Source organism: Coturnix japonica, chromosome 30 (assembly GCF_054131305.1).
Source record: "Coturnix japonica strain WE chromosome 30, WE-NBRP24, whole genome shotgun sequence".
NCBI classification, from domain to species: domain Eukaryota; kingdom Metazoa; phylum Chordata; class Aves; order Galliformes; family Phasianidae; genus Coturnix; species Coturnix japonica.
The window spans coordinates 1,655,127-1,672,178 of NC_140692.1; the positions used below are offsets into that span (position 1 = coordinate 1,655,127).

Genomic DNA, 17,052 nt, shown 5'->3' on the forward strand with positions numbered 1-17,052 from the left:
TAAGATGAGTCTGGGGTTCTTCTGGAATGCTCTGCTCTACCTGTAAGGCTGGTGATTCATAAGGCAGGAGGGGTTTAACATCACAGACAAACACTGATTTATAAGAATATAAAGTGTTAAAACATTCTTTTTCCTCTTATAATTGTCAATCCTAAGTCTGTTGTGGGGAAGACATATTTCACATTAAAATAAAAGTAAATGCCACAGTTATACTGAAGACAAGAAGGATTCTTCCCCTCCCCACCCCAGTTTGATTAACCACAGCATTGTTTTTACTCTTGAACATTACTTGTTTCCTCTTCTATCTTGTACCAATAATATCCAGAGAGTGCTTGTACAAGCTTAGAGATTTTATTCCTTAATTTATACTCCAGGGGGTACATCTCCCAGAATCTTTCTAAGGAAAGGCCAGGGAAATAAAAATTGTTGGAGTTCTTATAGCCGCACCACTGAAGTATTTTAACCTTTTTATTGCTGTGTGGGTACATGCCTACAAATATTACCACTGACCTAAGTTTGTTCCGGGTTATAAAACTGCCTCCTGTTGATAAATGGGACCTGTCTTTCCAGAGACCAGGAGGCCAAGTATTTTAGGCCTCACATGATTATGATTTCCTCTTTTATTTCTGCTTATATGAGCTTAATCCAATACCCAGTTGAGGAGATAAGTCTTCCTGTTGACGCATGCAGCAATTGAAGGAAAAGATACAACAAAGCTGTTTGAAAGTTTCTGGTAGTTTATTTTTGTCAAAACAGAAGTGATTTGGTGGTTTCTTTACAGCTCTTCTCTCTGGCTGTAAATATGCCTGGAGAGGGAGCCTCAGTTCTAAACCAGGAAGAGCAGCCCCGAACCACTTACCCCATGCTGCTGATGAGTGTCTGAAGTGTACAGGACCCTTTTGTATTCTCTTTTTGCTACCACGTATAAGAAAGACCTTTTATTTTCATTATTATACAAAGTGACATTAAGTTAGGTCTGCTTTCCCAGCAATCCCACTGATGCATATCTTGGACTTTCTCCTTTGGGCTGCTTCTACAGCATGGTGTGATTGCAGTTGTACAGGGGTCATCCTAGGTGGCTGAACTTCCCTTCGTGCAGAGGGCCATCACTGAGCCCAGAGGAAACGTAACTTCCACAGGAGTCCTAGTCTGAAAGTGAGCAAGGAGTTTAAAGTGGCCTTTAGGGGCGAATTTATGTCAGCCTCTGCACTCTTCCTTGTGTTAAGCATGCCTTCTGTCATGGAAAAATCCAGGCTTGATTATTTTCATGGATGTATTTCTCAAGCGTATTTAACTCTATTCCTTTCCTCCTTCAGGACTCCAAATAATGTCTTGTGTAATTGCCATTGCGAGCGAATTTTTGGAAAGAATATTGCATTTGAGCTGTCAGCAATGCAATAATATAATAAGCAAATACAAGGTATGGAATAGGGTTGCATTCACAATATCTAAGTGCGTGTATACATAAATGTGAAAACTTGTATGCGTCATATATGTGGTGTGTACATAGGTATAAGTATCTATGTATGTACATGTAAGGAGATTCTTTTACTGCAAGTGGTATTGGTCAGCTGAAATCTGTGAAATAATAAAGTAATCCACATATTGCATGTTGAGAATGAAAGGGAGAAATGTGCATGAGAATACATTGAAAGATCATGTAGCTGTACAGTTAAAGTAAATGTCTCAAAGTTTCAAGAGAAAGTAGGAAAAATACTCTTTACAGCTGTGCACTTTGCAGATGCTGATCTATGCAAACTGATAAGACTGATAAGCATTTTGGAAAACAGACCAATAGGAAGGGGAAGCTTGTAAAGTCACCTCCCCACACAAAGCAAACAAACAAAAGAAGATAATTCTAGGATGCAGAAATGGGAAGTAATTGCTTTGCTGAGTACCTGAGATACTGCCAAACTCTTCACCTGGTGTGGTTTACTCAGTTTTGGATATCACGCTAAAGAAAGATGTGAACAAACTATAGAGAGCTCACAGAAGAGAATAATCAAAGTGGGAAAGACACACCTGAATGAAGCAATTTCTCAGCATAGAGGGAAGGTGACAGGGTGGGATGTGGTAATGTTTTTCAGATATCCAAGGTGGCTATGTGAGGAAGGAAATAATCAATTTTCGGTATCCAGAGAGTTGTTTGCTAATATGAGTACCGTCATCAGATGCAGAATTGAACTAGGATTTCTTATTTATTTTGTACATCAACATATGCATGGTCATGTATGCAGCCATTACTGAATTTCATGGATTTTGTTGGCTCTGCACTACATGCATATGTTGCAGATATCAAAAAGAAAAGTGTATTTTACCAGAATCTATTTCCTTACATTTTCTTGGTGGCTTTTTCTTGTCTTGCTCCCACTCTTGATGCAAGTTCATAATAAAATTAGGCCAACTTGATTCGTTTTTATGCTTGTGGCCTTTTCTTTCTGTAAAGCTGAACTAGATCCACAAAGAGACATCACAGAACTTGGCATCTTTATCCCATCATGTGCTAGGCTGCCTAACTCTAGGTGCAGCATTTGGGAGCTGAGCAGAGGGGCAGGATCACCACCTTTCACTTGCTGGCAGCACTAGCCCTCATGTAGCCCAGGACACCATTCACCTTCGTGGCCAGGGCTCCCTGCTGGTTCTGCCTAGTGTCCAGCAGAACTCTGACTTACTGTCCAGATGGTTGGCACCATCTATGAAAGAGCCTGGTGATTTTTCTCCTCAGTTGCAGAAATTTGCTCTTCCCTTCACTGAGACCCACGGGGATCCTGCCTGAAATGTAACAGTGGCACAGCAGCAGGAAAAAGGGGAGAAAGCATTTGGGGTAGGGAGGCAATGACCACTATGCTGTTGGCAGCACCAACACGATTCTGCATCTCTGTTTCTGCTTGATTTCCATGGTGGAAGTGGACAGCAATGACAGGAGTCCATGGGAGCTGATTTGTGTCCCAGCTGCCACACAGCCCCAGTCTTGCCAGCTCCACCACTGTTGTATTGCTGCTGCTGGCGGGGTGGAGTCTTCCTTGGTGATGGCAGAACCTAGTAGTTACTGGCCTTCCTCTTGGAGGCTCATTGGGTCCCCCCAGATGGGCTGATGCCACAGGGCCCTGCCGTAGGCTCTGCCAGTTCCTCACCAGATGATGCGTGATCCACAATGAAGGTGGAATAGATGCAGCTCTTCTGCCATGGTTGGCACCTCATCCCTGTTGAAGCTGGTTGGGCTGCTGAACTGGGCAGAAAGTCTATTACAGGTGTGCTTGCTACGGTGTTTCACTTCATTGAATAATACGAGATTAATTCTCATTTTTCCTGTGTTCCCTTGAACAGCCACAGGAGCCTCGTGCTATTTGGAGTTTTTTTTAAAGCAAATTGAGGTATCACATATGAAGCTGTTCTCCATTTTAAAAAAATCGGGGGATTCAAGTAAAAAAAGATCATGATGTAACTTAAATGTTTCAAAAATCAAGGGTATCACTCAAGGCTATGTGCTGCTATTGGATTGGAGTTTGATTCTTTAGTGTTCCGTGTGTTTTCCTTCCTCTGATGAGTTCCTGCATTACTCACAGTGGGATGGTTTGGGATGGGGTCTGATTTTGTGATGTCATCACACAGTGTAATCACATGCAATCATAATTGGCCCATCTTCTGCTTATTAGGGTCTTTGTCTCTTTTATTAGTAATATCATGAGTACTGATTTATGGTCATGGCAACAAAGATGAAATTTAACGCCCTCTATCAGGACTGAAATATGGAGAAAGCAGCATGGGCAGCATGGGTAGGAACAGCAACGCCAGCAGTCTTGTCAATAACACAGAGACTTTTTGTTCTAAGTTTTAAGTGATGTTTATTAGGTATTATAATAAATAAGCAGCAGGCTGAGAGGCAGATGTTGGGCTCCCAGCCCGCCGGAGCCGTCCTAGCGCCGCCGCCGGGGCCGCCTCTTGCAGGGCGGCGCAGAGTCCTGGGGGCTGCTGCGGGCCTTCCTCTTCGGGGGGCGCCGGGGCCCCCCAGACGAGCGGTCCCTGCCCTGGGAAGAGGGACCCGCTGTGGCCGCCTGCCCTGGCTCCGTGCTGGGCCCTGCGGTGCTGGTGGAGCGGCCTGGGCCCGAGGCAGGAGGCTCCTGATGGGAGGTGCTGGTGATGGTGCTGGCTGCAGGACTGTCCTCCCTCCCTCCAGCAGCACGGGTGTCCTGGTGGTCCAGCTGGTGGCGGATGGTGGGGCCGTACAGGGCTGCAGCGGTGCCGATGAGCCTTCTGACGAAGGGCACCACGTCACCACTGGTGGTCATCTGCAGCGCCTGCACCAAGGCCTCCTGGTCCAGCCCGTGCTGGCACAGGAAGTTCACGGTGGTGCACTGTGCCACGTAGACTTCCCACCAGTCGTCGCTGGACACCTGCTGGATCTCTTCCTGCAGCCATTGGAGCAGGGGTCCGAGGTCTTCCGGATGTTGCTGGAAGAAGGCAGCCCAGACCTCGGCTGGGAAGTTGTGCTCAGCTGGGATGAGCACCGGCTCTGCAGGCCCCTGCTCGTCCTGCAGGCCGTCATCTGAGTGCGCTGCGGGCTGCGGGACAGCACACTCCAGGTAATCCTCGTCCGACCTCACCGAGTATCGGATGGTGGCGACTTTGTGCCCGCATACGGCACAACTCGGTTTCTTCTGTGCCCACCAGACGGCACAGCCGTAGCACAGCTGGTGCTGGCAGGGGGTCACGTAAGCCACATCCTCCCGTACTTGCCCACAGATGGGGCAGGTCCAGTCGGATGTCGCATCCATGGCCCGGGCTGTTCGGTGGGCTGGGGAGAGCTGAGGTCGGGAAGCTGCTCCCCTCACAGGTGCTGCAGCAGGCAGAAAGACGGTGTCACCAACTGCAAAAGACAGAGAGAGGCCGCGGTCACTCACTGTCCCAGTCTCTCATCAGCAAACCCTCCCGGTCCCTGTTCCCCTCCTGCCACTGCGGGGGCCATGTCCCCACGGGCATAGGCCGGCCTGGGGAGGGGCCCTCAAGAAGCACCCCCAGCTTCTGGCGTCAGGCATTGCCACGCTGCCCACCTGCGCTGCTGCACGCTCCTCTCCTAGATGTCCCAGACGCCTGCAACCAGCAGGGTCGGGGTACAGCTCAAGAGGCTCTGGGACGGCGGCTGAGTGCTGCGCAAGCAACACCCAGATCACGTTCCAGCTCCAAAACTCGCCCTGTCCACACTCCAGTCCTCGCACACTCGCTCGGTTGGAGGCCAGGCACGAACTGCTGGGCTGGGCTGCTGCGCCCGCATTGGAGCAGCGTGGGCCAAGCAGTCACAATCCATCGCACGGAGATGTCACAGACCAGGGCTTGGCCGTGTTGCTGGGCCTCGCCTTCACTGGGGGACATCACCACCCGTCCCACAGCGATGCCGTCATCCACTGCTTGGTCATCACTATGCGCTGGCCTCACGTGCTGCACGTTTTATTATTCAATAAAATTTCCTGCTTCCCTCTGTCTCTTGAAGTTGGTGATCTTGGAGATCTTTTTCGGCCTTTATGAATCTATGATTTTGTGTTACCCAAGATCACTCTGATTTAGATGCTGAGGGAAACCTTTGTTAATGAATTTTCACTGCCAGTGTATGGAATCTGTTTTAAGATTTTTTTATCAAGTAGTTTGAAGAAGGTAAAGTAAGAAACAATTTTCTGTCCAAGTATTTAGTTGGACATATGCTGCTGGTGTAAAGGAAAGTTACATGGTTTTTTATTATGCAAGATTAAAAATATATTTTTTTTTTCTGTTTTTTAGTAAAGTGAAGTTTTTATTAGTAAGTGAATAAATTTTATTCCTGTACATAACACTGTGCTTTAGCCATTTTCATAAGCCATCTTGGAGTAGATTTATCTTTGAGTAAAAAAGTTACTTCTTACATCCAGTGTCTTGTTTTTCTGTTTTGGAAGAGATACAAAACAGAAGTCAAATGCACATACATCAAGTTATTAGCACTCAGTGGAGAAAATGTAGTGCATTACCAACAACAGTTCAGCTCTAGCTGATCTCCAGACAAAGGTACTTTATGATTCTTACACCTTCACTTGTATGGAGAGCATATCTACTGTCACAGAATATCGCCCAATTGAATGCTGTACTGGCACTATGTAGAAAATGGCACCCACATAAGTGAATGGATGTTTTGTTACTGCTTTCAAAGTGCTACTGAGTGTCAGACTTGCCTTGTGACTTGCATAAGGACTGTCCTATTTGAGTTGTGGCTGAATTGATGCTGTCTCCCAGCAAGTGGTTTTGAGGCTTCTCTCTTTCAGCTAGCTTTGAAGGCTCAGGGGCAGCAATTCCTGGCTGAAGATGAAAATTCTACTGCAAAAAGATGAACTGTCCCCTCGCTAGTGCTTGCTTGTATTTCTGTTCTATTTGGAGTATAATTTCATTTTGGGCCTTCTTCCTCCCGTGTCATATGAAAGTTCTATGCTTCTTTTTGGGTATTTTTTATTTAATTCCTGTATAAAATGCAAGATGAATTAAGCTCCTTGAAGATAGGAACATCTACCTCTTTTCATGTACCATTTTGGGTGAATGTATATAAAATGTCTAAGAAGATGTTTCATTGAGAAGTAATCTGAAACCTATGGACTGAGTGACAACAAGTTTGTTTTCTTTTGACATGAAGGACCACGTAAATTAATGTTTGAAATTTAAATGACCTTGTGAAGGAGAAAAATAAGTACTAGCACTGTCGAAGGACCTCATGGGACTGGTATCTAAACCTTTTTCTACTAAGCACGGTCCTTTTCAGTGGGGAAAAAAATATTAAGAATATTAAGGAGAATTAGAACTGGATTTTCTTTAAGGTCCTTTCCAACCTGAGCCATTCTATGACGCACTGCTTGCTCTCTTCTGAACTAGAAGAACTTTGCCCTTAAACTGATGCAAATGCAGTAGCTGACATAGAAGAACAAGAAAGCTCTCTGAGAGTTTTTGTTATGAAATACGTCAAATTTGGGTACCTTACTAAAAATACATAGTGTTTTGATCTTATTGGCTGTTGGAGCGCTTGAATAGTCAAAGAAACATTGAAAACCAGGATATTTCTGTTGTGAGGTGACTGTTGTTTGAGTTTTCTTTCGTGATGAGCCTTCTTATTTTAAAGGAGCATGATCTTTGTACTTCTTGTTTATCACCTTAATTTTTTATGAATTCAGAATGCTTTAAGAGAACTTGCTATGTCTCTTTGTTTATCTTTTTGCTTTTGTCACTATTAGTTTTGAACACATGAATGTGTGATCAGCTATAAGAAGCTGTCCGGACACAGACCAGAAGAGGAAAAGCTGCCGCACAGAGATGCCATGGTTTTTAACTTCCCAGCAGTTAGCTTGCTCATTCTGACTATGCAATTTTTTAAAAGCCTGCATGAATCCTGGTGTAATCTGAGTCTGCCACACTGTGATTTATGACACCTTAATGCAGGAATTTAGATTTTTGCTTGTCTGCCATGAGGCACCAATTGTAGTAAAGAGTTAACGAGGGGACATGAGTAACTTGAGCACAGAATAATTTTGCTGCCACAGGTAGGATTTAAGCCTTACAAACCTGAACATTGTGTTATAAATATGGTAAACATTGCCTCTTGTGTATGCCATTTGACAAGGAAAAAAGTAGGCAGTGTGTTTGGAACTTGCTCTCTATAAATGATAGGACACAGAGCATTCATGCATAATTTTCTGGGGTCTGCATGTGCAGGCTGGTACCAAGTTAATATGCCACGTAGGTGCAAATACAAAACATGAAAAAACCACTCACAAGTTGTTCTTGAAGTTTCCATCAAATGCCCTTTGAGTTTATACTTTATTTCTAGGAGTCCCTTAGATTTCTTTTTATTCAAGATGTTTGTCATGATGCATTGGATGCAACACAGATGGGAAATGAGATTTTTATCTGGAAATGTGTATTATCTTTTACAGAAGCATAGAGTCCAGAACAACTCTGAAAAATGAGTTTATCTGTGCAGCTGCCTGGGAGAAGTCTTTCTTAGTTTCTATAGGTACCTTGTATGCTCAGTGGGAATGCATGACCAGCCACTCTTTCTCTGATCATGCAACCTAATATATTTAATTTCGTGGGTAAGGTTCAGAAAAAAGGTGGAAGGGACTTGTCAGGGAACACAGCCAGTACGTGTTTGAAATGTTTCTTTAAACTTGGCTCCTTTAACTATAAAGCTAGAAATTTAATTTCGCTTCCTGGGCAAACTTCAGTCGTCCTGATAAACATACACAAGGATGTTTGGATAACAAAAGAGAGAGCATTACCAAGGTGATGCTTAATTGAGCTAAATCCACATATAATCATTCCTATTATAGTGAAGTGCTGTTCCTCTTAGATGAAGTAAGCCACATAGAAAATTCTGCAAATGTTTCATTGTGTTGCTGCTGCTTCTCTGACTTACACTAATGAGGATGAGGAAATGCTCTACTGAAATCCGTGGTGCTAAGCAACTGTTAAACATCATTTGACATGCCAATATTAAGACAGACTTATGTTTTCTTTGATTTTCTTTTAGTAAATTATTCATTATTATTATAAGTGATTGGGCAAAACTTCAAAAGGAAGAAAAAAACAGCTAAGGATTGAAACAGGAGGAACTCACGTTGAACTGTTAATACCCACAAGGAAAGTGTTTTGGAACAACAGTAACAAGAAAGTCATAGCCTTTGTCCTAAATCATTTTTCCTCTTGAGTCACTTATCTAAGGACTGTTTGACAGATTCTGGCTCCATTTAATAACAGTTTTATGCACTCTGCACTCTCATTTTGCTGTGGCATAAGGAGAACCTGTTGCTATTCAGGTGCCTATTTGGCTAACATAGATAAGTTCACGGGAAATTGGTAGCAACCAGTACGTCTGGGAAGAGAGAGATCAACTCAGTATGTTCATTCCGATGCTTTAACTTCTCTTGCTTTTTAAAATTAATTTAATTTATCAGAAGTTGGTAAAAGATTGAAGTAAGGGGAGGAAATGGCATAGGCTGTGGTTATTTCACGCTTGTATTTTGAGGTTGTTTTCTGGGCATGATCTGCATTCCTTGGTCTTGCTTCACTCTATGTAGTGGATGGAGATGGAGGGCTTAGCTCTGGTGTAAAGCCAGCTGTTTCTGCTAGGAATCATGATATTCATTCACAGGTTTTTCCTTCAGGTGATTTTTACTGAAATTAAATGGTCTGGGAGTTACTTGAGTAGCTTATGATGCTTTTCTACAAGCATAAGTGAAGTATTCCTGGTCTTTTAGAGCACAGCTTTTCTTTAAATTAAGCCATTTTCTGTGTGCTTTTATATAACCATTTCTTTATCCTTCTTAAAAAAAAATAAAAATAAAAAAAGCAAGTTTATATAGGAGGGAATACAGGAAAGTAGAGAACGATATTTGGCATGTTTTCTGAAAAGGGCAGATTGGGTTCTTGGCATCTGTTTGTTCCATATTTCTGAATATTGGGTTGGCCACAGTTTTTCGCAGTCTTCTTTCTGAAAGCTTTGGTCAGCTTGAATTCTAGAACAGCTGGATCTTCTGTGAAAAGTAGGCGTCAAGAAGACTCTGAGGGTCCTGGATTAGCAATTTCTTTCCCCCAGTCTTTCAGGCTTTCAGTCGATTGTGGCTGACAGTGCTGTACTTAATACATTTTCTTTCCAGTTGTTTCTGACAAATGTAAAGAAATCAATTCTGATATTGCTTTAGAGGAGCACCTTGTTCTCTGGTTTCTTGCTGAAAGCTCACTAAGATCTTATTATTCAGAACTCAGCAATTCCTTAGAGGAATAACTGCTGTAATTTGGACTGGGAATTTAGGTAATGGAACAGTATTTATGTGAGTCCACTTACAGTGGAAAAGAAGGAGAAGAAAAATGTGAATAAAGGAAGGAGAAATATGTCAAGTATTAGTTCAGAAAAAATTAGCATTCAGTAGTTTTGTTCATATTTTATATTAGAATGGCAGATTGTTTAAAATTTAGTCCTAAAGTCCCACAGTAGTGCTAGTAGTTAGATAGACCTCGTTTTATCTTTAGGATAGCAAGAAGAATTCCCTTTTTTTTTTTTTTTTCTTTCCTCCAAAATATGAATTTAATATTGTGACTTGTTAGATATGAATCCGTTTTGCTTTCCTAAGGGCTTGTGCATCGCTGGAGATATTAAAGATGGAAAAGCCTTATTCAGTCATCAACAAGGCCGTTACAGGTTTTATTCTCTGGACTATGGTTTCTAGTATTGTGCTCTCCTGGTTTGATATGCTCTCAACAATAAGGCTGCCTTATCTTTTCTCAGGAGGATGTTCTACTGCCTAATACGAATCACTATCAAGAAATACTTAAGATATCAAGTGTACTGTTTCTAAGAGATCTGATGCAGCAGTGTATGAAATTGCTCTGTATGGAACTCGTGCTGATCCATCGACACAGGGAAGCTCAGTCTGAGCTTCATGCTTCTGGAGTTCGCAGGAAGGTTCTCATCAGAGGAAAAGGTTTCTTATTTTGCTGCATATATTCCACCTAAAATTAATTTTGAACAAAATAATGATAATTCATCCACATTGGTGAAATATGAGGTCTGCTTCAAAAATAATGCTTCCTACTTTGTTGGCCTACAACATTAGAGGCAGATGGTGGTGGTACGGCAGTAGAGAATGAAAATTCCCACCAATATTCCATTGCATTTTGTTGCTGTGTGACAGATAGAAGCAGAAGGGCAGACTAACAAAGTGGTTTCTGGCATGGAAGTGCAGATGAAGCAAAAGTGTGTCATCCAGTGGTTTGGACAGGTTATGGAGACTCTTAATTCTCCCTTATAGATGAGTTCCTTTACTTCATGTGTCTTACTTGTCTTTAAACTCTGTTTATTTTATTAACATAAAGCAAAATTTGCTATCTACTAACTAGAACTGAAGGCAGTTCAGCATGTGAAGTCACTCTGAAGCCAAAGAAGCATGGATTTTTACCTCCCCGATTGCTAAGCAGCAGATGTAATAAAGCTGAAATATTTGTAGCACTTATACTGGAAGTATGCTCAGTTATGTCACTATTTTCAGCTCATCTCTGAAGTCAGTTATGTCTATGCCTGCAGAGTACCAGGAAAGCTTGTTATGAGTATTATCTACTTCATTACCTACTTCATCCCAACCAACTAAACTAGTGAAGAAGTTTCTCCTCTGTAGCACCTCCCCATGACATGCCTGTAATCTTCATAGATGTTTGCAGAATTTTTGCCATCTCATGTGGTTGGATGTTTGCTGAGGTGCCTTACTGCTGGCTTAAAGAGGAAAGCAACTGAGAGAAGGACCTTTGTGACAGCAAGAGCAGAGTAACTGGTAAAGCCCATTTAGAAATCTGCAGCTTTTCTTGGCCAAGGGCTCCCCAGGGAGCTCTCTGGAAGTAGTTCTGTCCATCTGCTGAAAGTAAGGATACGTGCTGCTGCTTAGCTTTGCGCCCAAGCCTTCTTGGTAAGCTAGTGTCAAGGTTTTATCAGTGTTCAGTTGTTACTGCATCACCTGCTGAATAGACTGCAAAATGTGACTGCATGTGCAGTGGGAAGAGCAAGGGGCATTTTATGTATGTGCACTAATGTGAAGGCAATATTAACTGCAGAACCTCCAATTTGCTTTGGTCAGAAGCTGCTAAGTTTGCTTTTTGTTGTGAGGAGCAAGATTGAAAAATAAGTAAATCAAGAAGTTTTCTACTGCTTTCATCAGTATGAGTGTGAATTTAGGCCACAGAATAAAACAGAGATTCTGAATTAATACTAGGGAGTACAGCATCTGAACCTTTACCTGAACAGGCTTTTCTACTGTACCAGCTCTAAATTTCCGTTGTTCCTAACACCAACCATACATGTAAATCTTTTGAGATGTGTCTCTTTTGAGAAAGTGTATCGAGAGGTGACCTTCAGTGTGCTGCTCATTGTCACCTTCTAACCAAAGCCACTATGCTCAACTTAGTAGGCAGCTCTGCTCAAAGTGCTTGACTTATGTTTGAGATGCTCTGCACTGCTCCTTCCAACATCTGAGATATTCTCAATAGCATTTAGACTGTCAGGAATTGACAGATGCATCTGTTTTGGCTGTTCCATGTTCATAGTCTCAGTCTGCACCAGCTGTTTTCTCCCAGTCCCATTCAGGCAAGAGGGCAGACTGAGTGCCACGTATATCCTTTCTTTGTGTGTTTGTGAGAATAAGTTGTCTACTCCTTCAAAAAATGCGTCTGTGATGACAATCTCATATAAATGAGGGCAACCTCTTGAGACACTATCTCTTTTTACAACCATTGTTTCTCTTTATTGAGATACACAGAACTATTTTCATGAAATAGGATAGTTTCTAAGGCTTCTAATTGTATTATTTTTTGTTTTTCTCTGTCTGTTGCTTTATAAATCAGCAAATCTCTAATGTGTTTGACACTGGGTTTCAACAGCGTAGGCAGGCATTCTGGTTTTCAATTTTCTGTTGAACACAGTGTCGGAGGGTGACAACCCACACTTTAATGGTATTGTTCCTTAATTAAATAGTACGGAATACGGATAGGAAACTGATTCCAAGGTCTTTCAAATAAGCAATTTATTTTGATACTGTTTTCCAATACCTATTTAAATGAAGGATAATGGTGACTAGTAGTTGCTTGTCTCTAGGTGCTCTTTAAATTCATCTCCATTAAACTCTGGTCCACTTTCAGACATACCTCTGGGCAGGTAGAACATGCAAGAAAAATGCATTTGATATAAGCAGTTGTTAATTCAATTGTGCTATCTTCTAGTGAGACTGTTTCAGAGAAATGCAAGTAGAAATCTAAGGGAAGTTTGTTTTAATACACGGAATGAAAATGGATTGGGAGTATGCCACTCCAGCCGTGCTCTATCATCTAAATTACTTTTGGTGACCTAATCCTTGCCAATAGCTGTTGTTAGTAACCATAAATGCAAACTGACACGTGAAACCTGTTTTGTTCAACTTCAGGCAAAGGCTGCTGAATTTGCCTGTTCATCAAATTGTTATGCGCCTCATATGTTTTAAAGTACTTCTATTTTCTCTCTTCGATGGTGTGTGATGCCACAGTAAGTAGTTACTAGTTAATGCTGTTTAATTTCCACCCCTATGAAGGGAGACAGGTCATTTTTACACTTTCTGTATATGAGCATGTGGACGTTCAACCTTTGAACTAAACCTTCAGTTTAGTGTTACAAAAGCAACACTAATCCCCATTGCTGGGACATCCATCAAGAAGTCCATTTGTTTAACTGTTCCACACCATAGACATGAATCCTTTGGTTTCTATGTCTATTTTTGCCACAGCATCCTCCTGTTGTCCTCTGTGCTGCCTTGACTTTTTTTTTTTTGGTAGCAGACTGCTTGATAGACTTCATCACAGCATATTTGAACTGAAGAGGTCAGTTGCGTAGCCTGAGCTGAACTCTGTTCCTAGCATCAGTTGTCTTGAGTGGTGTAGCTCTGCAATCCATCTTTAGTTTAAAGCATCTGTCGTGGTTTTCAACTCCTTCTCCATAACTGAAGAACCAAGTTATAACATTCAGAACAGGGCAATACAGTGAAGCACTGACATGTTTTGGTAGTTTAAAGAAGCTCCAAGTTTATTGTAGTAAAACAGGGACAGGCAGTTTGCATTTGCTTCTGCAACTCTAATCTCATCAGAGTTAAGACAGCCAAGATAAACCTAAGGCAACTTCACACTTAACATATCTTTTTAATGCAGTCATGCTTAACGGTGCTGCTGCTGTATATTCCTAGGGTAACTATGGCCTGTTTCTCAGTGTGTGCTGAAGTGTTTCTGTTTTTAATATAAGGATCTGACTTGAAGAGGAGAAAAACATCCCTTTTCCAAGTTTTTCATGCTGAGAACTACAATTAAAAGTAATTGCTTCTATTTCCAAAGTAAAACATGACTTTTAAAAGCTGTAATATTCAGCAGTACCAGGAGGACGCTTATGTCATGTAGAGACAGTTTCGATATTTCACTTTATAGGTGCTCCCATCTGCCTCTCTTAAAGCAGTTCTTCCTGAGAGATGAATGAAGCAGGTTTCTCAAAAAGGCAATATAAAGGGAAGAGGAACACAAAATACCAGAAGTAGAAAAATTAAATAAATATAAATGCCGCATCAATCTGAAGGCATTTGTGCAAATTGCCTCATAAATATAAACAGTGTAGACTGCTGTGATAAGTAGAGGCATTTTAGGGCTGAGATGTTTTGTATACAACTCTGATGCTAATTGTAAACGAAAAAGATTATATTGATAAATGAACCTTGTCTTACTTCTTTTTTTCTTCTTCTTCTTCTTTTTTTTTTTTTCCCCTCATAAAATAGAGGTACAAATTGCATGAGTTAAATTTGTTTTACCTATAAGCCATTATAAATAAGAGAATCAAGAGAATGTCTGAACTTTGAGAGGAAACAGAACAACGTAAAATGGGTTTAGAAACCTATCTTGATTGGGCAATGAATTGTGCTGAAACAGCTCAACATAGAAGGACATGATCAGAATATCCCAAATTTGGAAATTTAAGTTTTATGCCTGGGAAGGAGAATAGACTGAATTAAAACAAAATACAAGTTCAGATGACATTGGAAGGGGAGATATGGCTTTCTGCATAGTTTGCGCCTGCCTGGGAAAATCTGCTGTGATCTGACACATCCAGAACAACTGGACAAGTATTGGTTTTGCTGGCTTCCTTAATGTGTTGTTCCCTGGAGTGCACACTGTGGACAGAGTAAAAGCCAGATGCTTGCCAAATACAACAGAAAGGAATTACAGAATTAGAACCCTTAGCAGCCTCTTAAAACGCTATGAAACTTGTGAGATTTACACATGGCATCACTGCTTTCCGGCTTAATGAATTGGCCAAGTCCATTTTCCACTGCCCTTTGGACCTCCTCTGTAGGTCATCTCCCTGCAGAGACAGGCCAGCCTTTTAGGAGACCCAAGCTTTCAAATAGAAAAGCCATTTTTTTAAAGGCCATGCTCCTGTATCCATAGATGTAGGAAGTACTTTTAGCAGTAAGGATGGGGTAGGTTGGAGCATGTGTAGGAAGGCTGGGAAACCTGATGCCCTGACATCCTGCTCTCCATACATTTCCTGCAGGATTTGGGGCAAATTACTTTGCCTCTTTGCCTGGCAGTTACACAGTTGTGAAATGGGGACAGCTGTCCTCCTCTGTTTCTCAGAGGACTTGTAAAATAAAGGCATTAAAGATTGTGAAGCCATCTGTTGCTATGGTGATGAGGCTCATTTAGGCACTGAAGCACCAAGATTAGAAACTAATATGTTTCCTGCACAACTTATTTAGAAATATGGATAGGCGGCACTGACGTGTAGGGTCTGGCTCTGCCTCCAGTAACAGGGTTACTGATTTTCATTGGGAACAGAATCTGTAGATTGTAGCAGGCACTCTTTGCTAAGCCTTGGTATGTTAAATGCCTCAAATTGGGTCAGTTGCATAATGCCTCATGGTTGCTTGTTACACCAGGTAAAAACAACGTGCAGGATTTTAACACCTATTATGATTGCTAGATGCTTTTGCATTTCTTGTTAGGCATTCGGAGCTCAGGTGAACGCAGTGGGAATGTGAAAATTTTGCTGGGGAGGTACTGGAGGAAAGAGCAGAGAAAAGGTATAGGGAAATGGATTTTCTTACTTCAGCCCTGCCATAAAGAGCATGCTATGGATGAGTCAGAGGCTGGGGAGAAGGATCAGTGGGATACCTGTGATACTGCTGTTGGTGGGGAAGGATGATGAAACTTACTTCCATTGTTGCTTTGCCCTGCAAGTGTAAGTTTGATATCTTGAGGCTGACAGATTTTGCAAATCTTACCTGCCTGTCTTTTCCCAATGCTCTGCATCAGTACAGCTAGTGCCGTTTAGCTGTATTGAATAATTCAGGTTGGAAGGGACCTTTGGGTCCTCTGGTCCAATGCCTTGCTCAAAGGAGGGTACGCTTCAAAGCTAAACCAGGTTACTGGAATTCTTGTCTAATCAAGTTTTAAAAATCTCCAAGGATGAGTATTCCATACCCTTTATGGGCCCCAGTTTCAGTTCTGATCCACATTTTTCACTCTTATTTAACTAGAATTTTCTTTGATGCTGCTTATCCCTGATGGGTCTTTATTGGACTCTGAGGAAAAACTGCAGTACCTTGAAGCCACGAGACTGTGCTTACAGGACATTTGCTTATTAGCAAATGCTGCATGACCAGAAATCTTCCTGCTTGCAAGGCCTGAGCTTCACCCCACGTGGGACAGCCCTCTGCCACACTGCTGCTCATTCTCAGCCTGAGTCCTTCCTGCATTATGCTGCTGTGCACCATCTGTGTTTGCCCTTGGAAATAAAAAGACTGGAAAACAAAAACCTACTTATGATGAGGAGCTTTAATAAGCACTTGATACAAATAGAGAAAGCATCTGGGGTCGGCTGTAAGATGTTTGCTTTTAAATGGCCTATCAAAGTATGAGATGCTTTCTCTAAATCTGATCTTGAGAGAAATCTGAGTTCTATATCCCATTTCCAGATGGCATAACTTAATATCATGGTGAATTATTTGGCACACTTTAAACAAATTCTTCTTCTCTCTGCACCTGAGACAGAAGCATCATCAAATTATGTCTGGAAAGTTTGGTGAATTATTGTTTCTTATACTTAAAAACATAATACAGCTTTTCAGACTTTTCTGGGACCTGGTTAGTATTCTCTCTTTTTAAACCTAACATGACTTTTCTCCTATGTGTTTGTGTTTGGGAGTTATTCTAGCACACCATTCTCAACCATCTGTTTTTGTTCAGTGTTTTGAATCATCTTCCAGCTTCCCTATAGCTCAGAAGTCTCCAATGCAGAGGGAGAATAGGCTCCAGTAAAACACTAGAGTGGTCAAGTGGTTCCAGCATGACCAGCGTGAGTTTGCTCTGTTTTTAAACAATGTGAATATGAACTTAATGAAAATGCTCTGAAGGAGAAGGACAAGGCAGGAAAACTTCTTATTTTCTGTATCTTGCTGAGACATTGTAGTCAGAAGTAACAGGAAAATTGATCAT

The 17,052-nt window shown here is 41.8% G+C and overlaps 1 protein-coding gene and 1 long non-coding RNA gene across 2 annotated transcripts in view; one reads left to right on the plus strand and one right to left on the minus strand.

Annotated features, from left to right (window-relative positions):
• LOC146755782 (uncharacterized) overlaps nucleotides 1-17,052 on the plus strand; it is a 68,576-nt gene that overhangs the window by 7,292 nt on the left and 44,232 nt on the right. The gene's annotated exons all lie outside the window — the stretch shown is intronic.
• On the minus strand, nucleotides 3,918-5,040 carry LOC146755783 (uncharacterized). The gene has a single exon (XM_085525289.1). The coding sequence runs from the start codon at nucleotides 4,773-4,775 to the stop codon at nucleotides 3,918-3,920; it is 858 nt and encodes a 285-aa protein (XP_085381415.1). The 5' UTR covers nucleotides 4,776-5,040.

What these genes read in the sequence shown, in the direction of transcription:
- LOC146755783 (XM_085525289.1), bottom strand. Translation starts at nt 4,775, where the DNA reads ATGGATGCGACATCCGACTGGACCTGCCCCATCTGTGGGCAAGTACGG.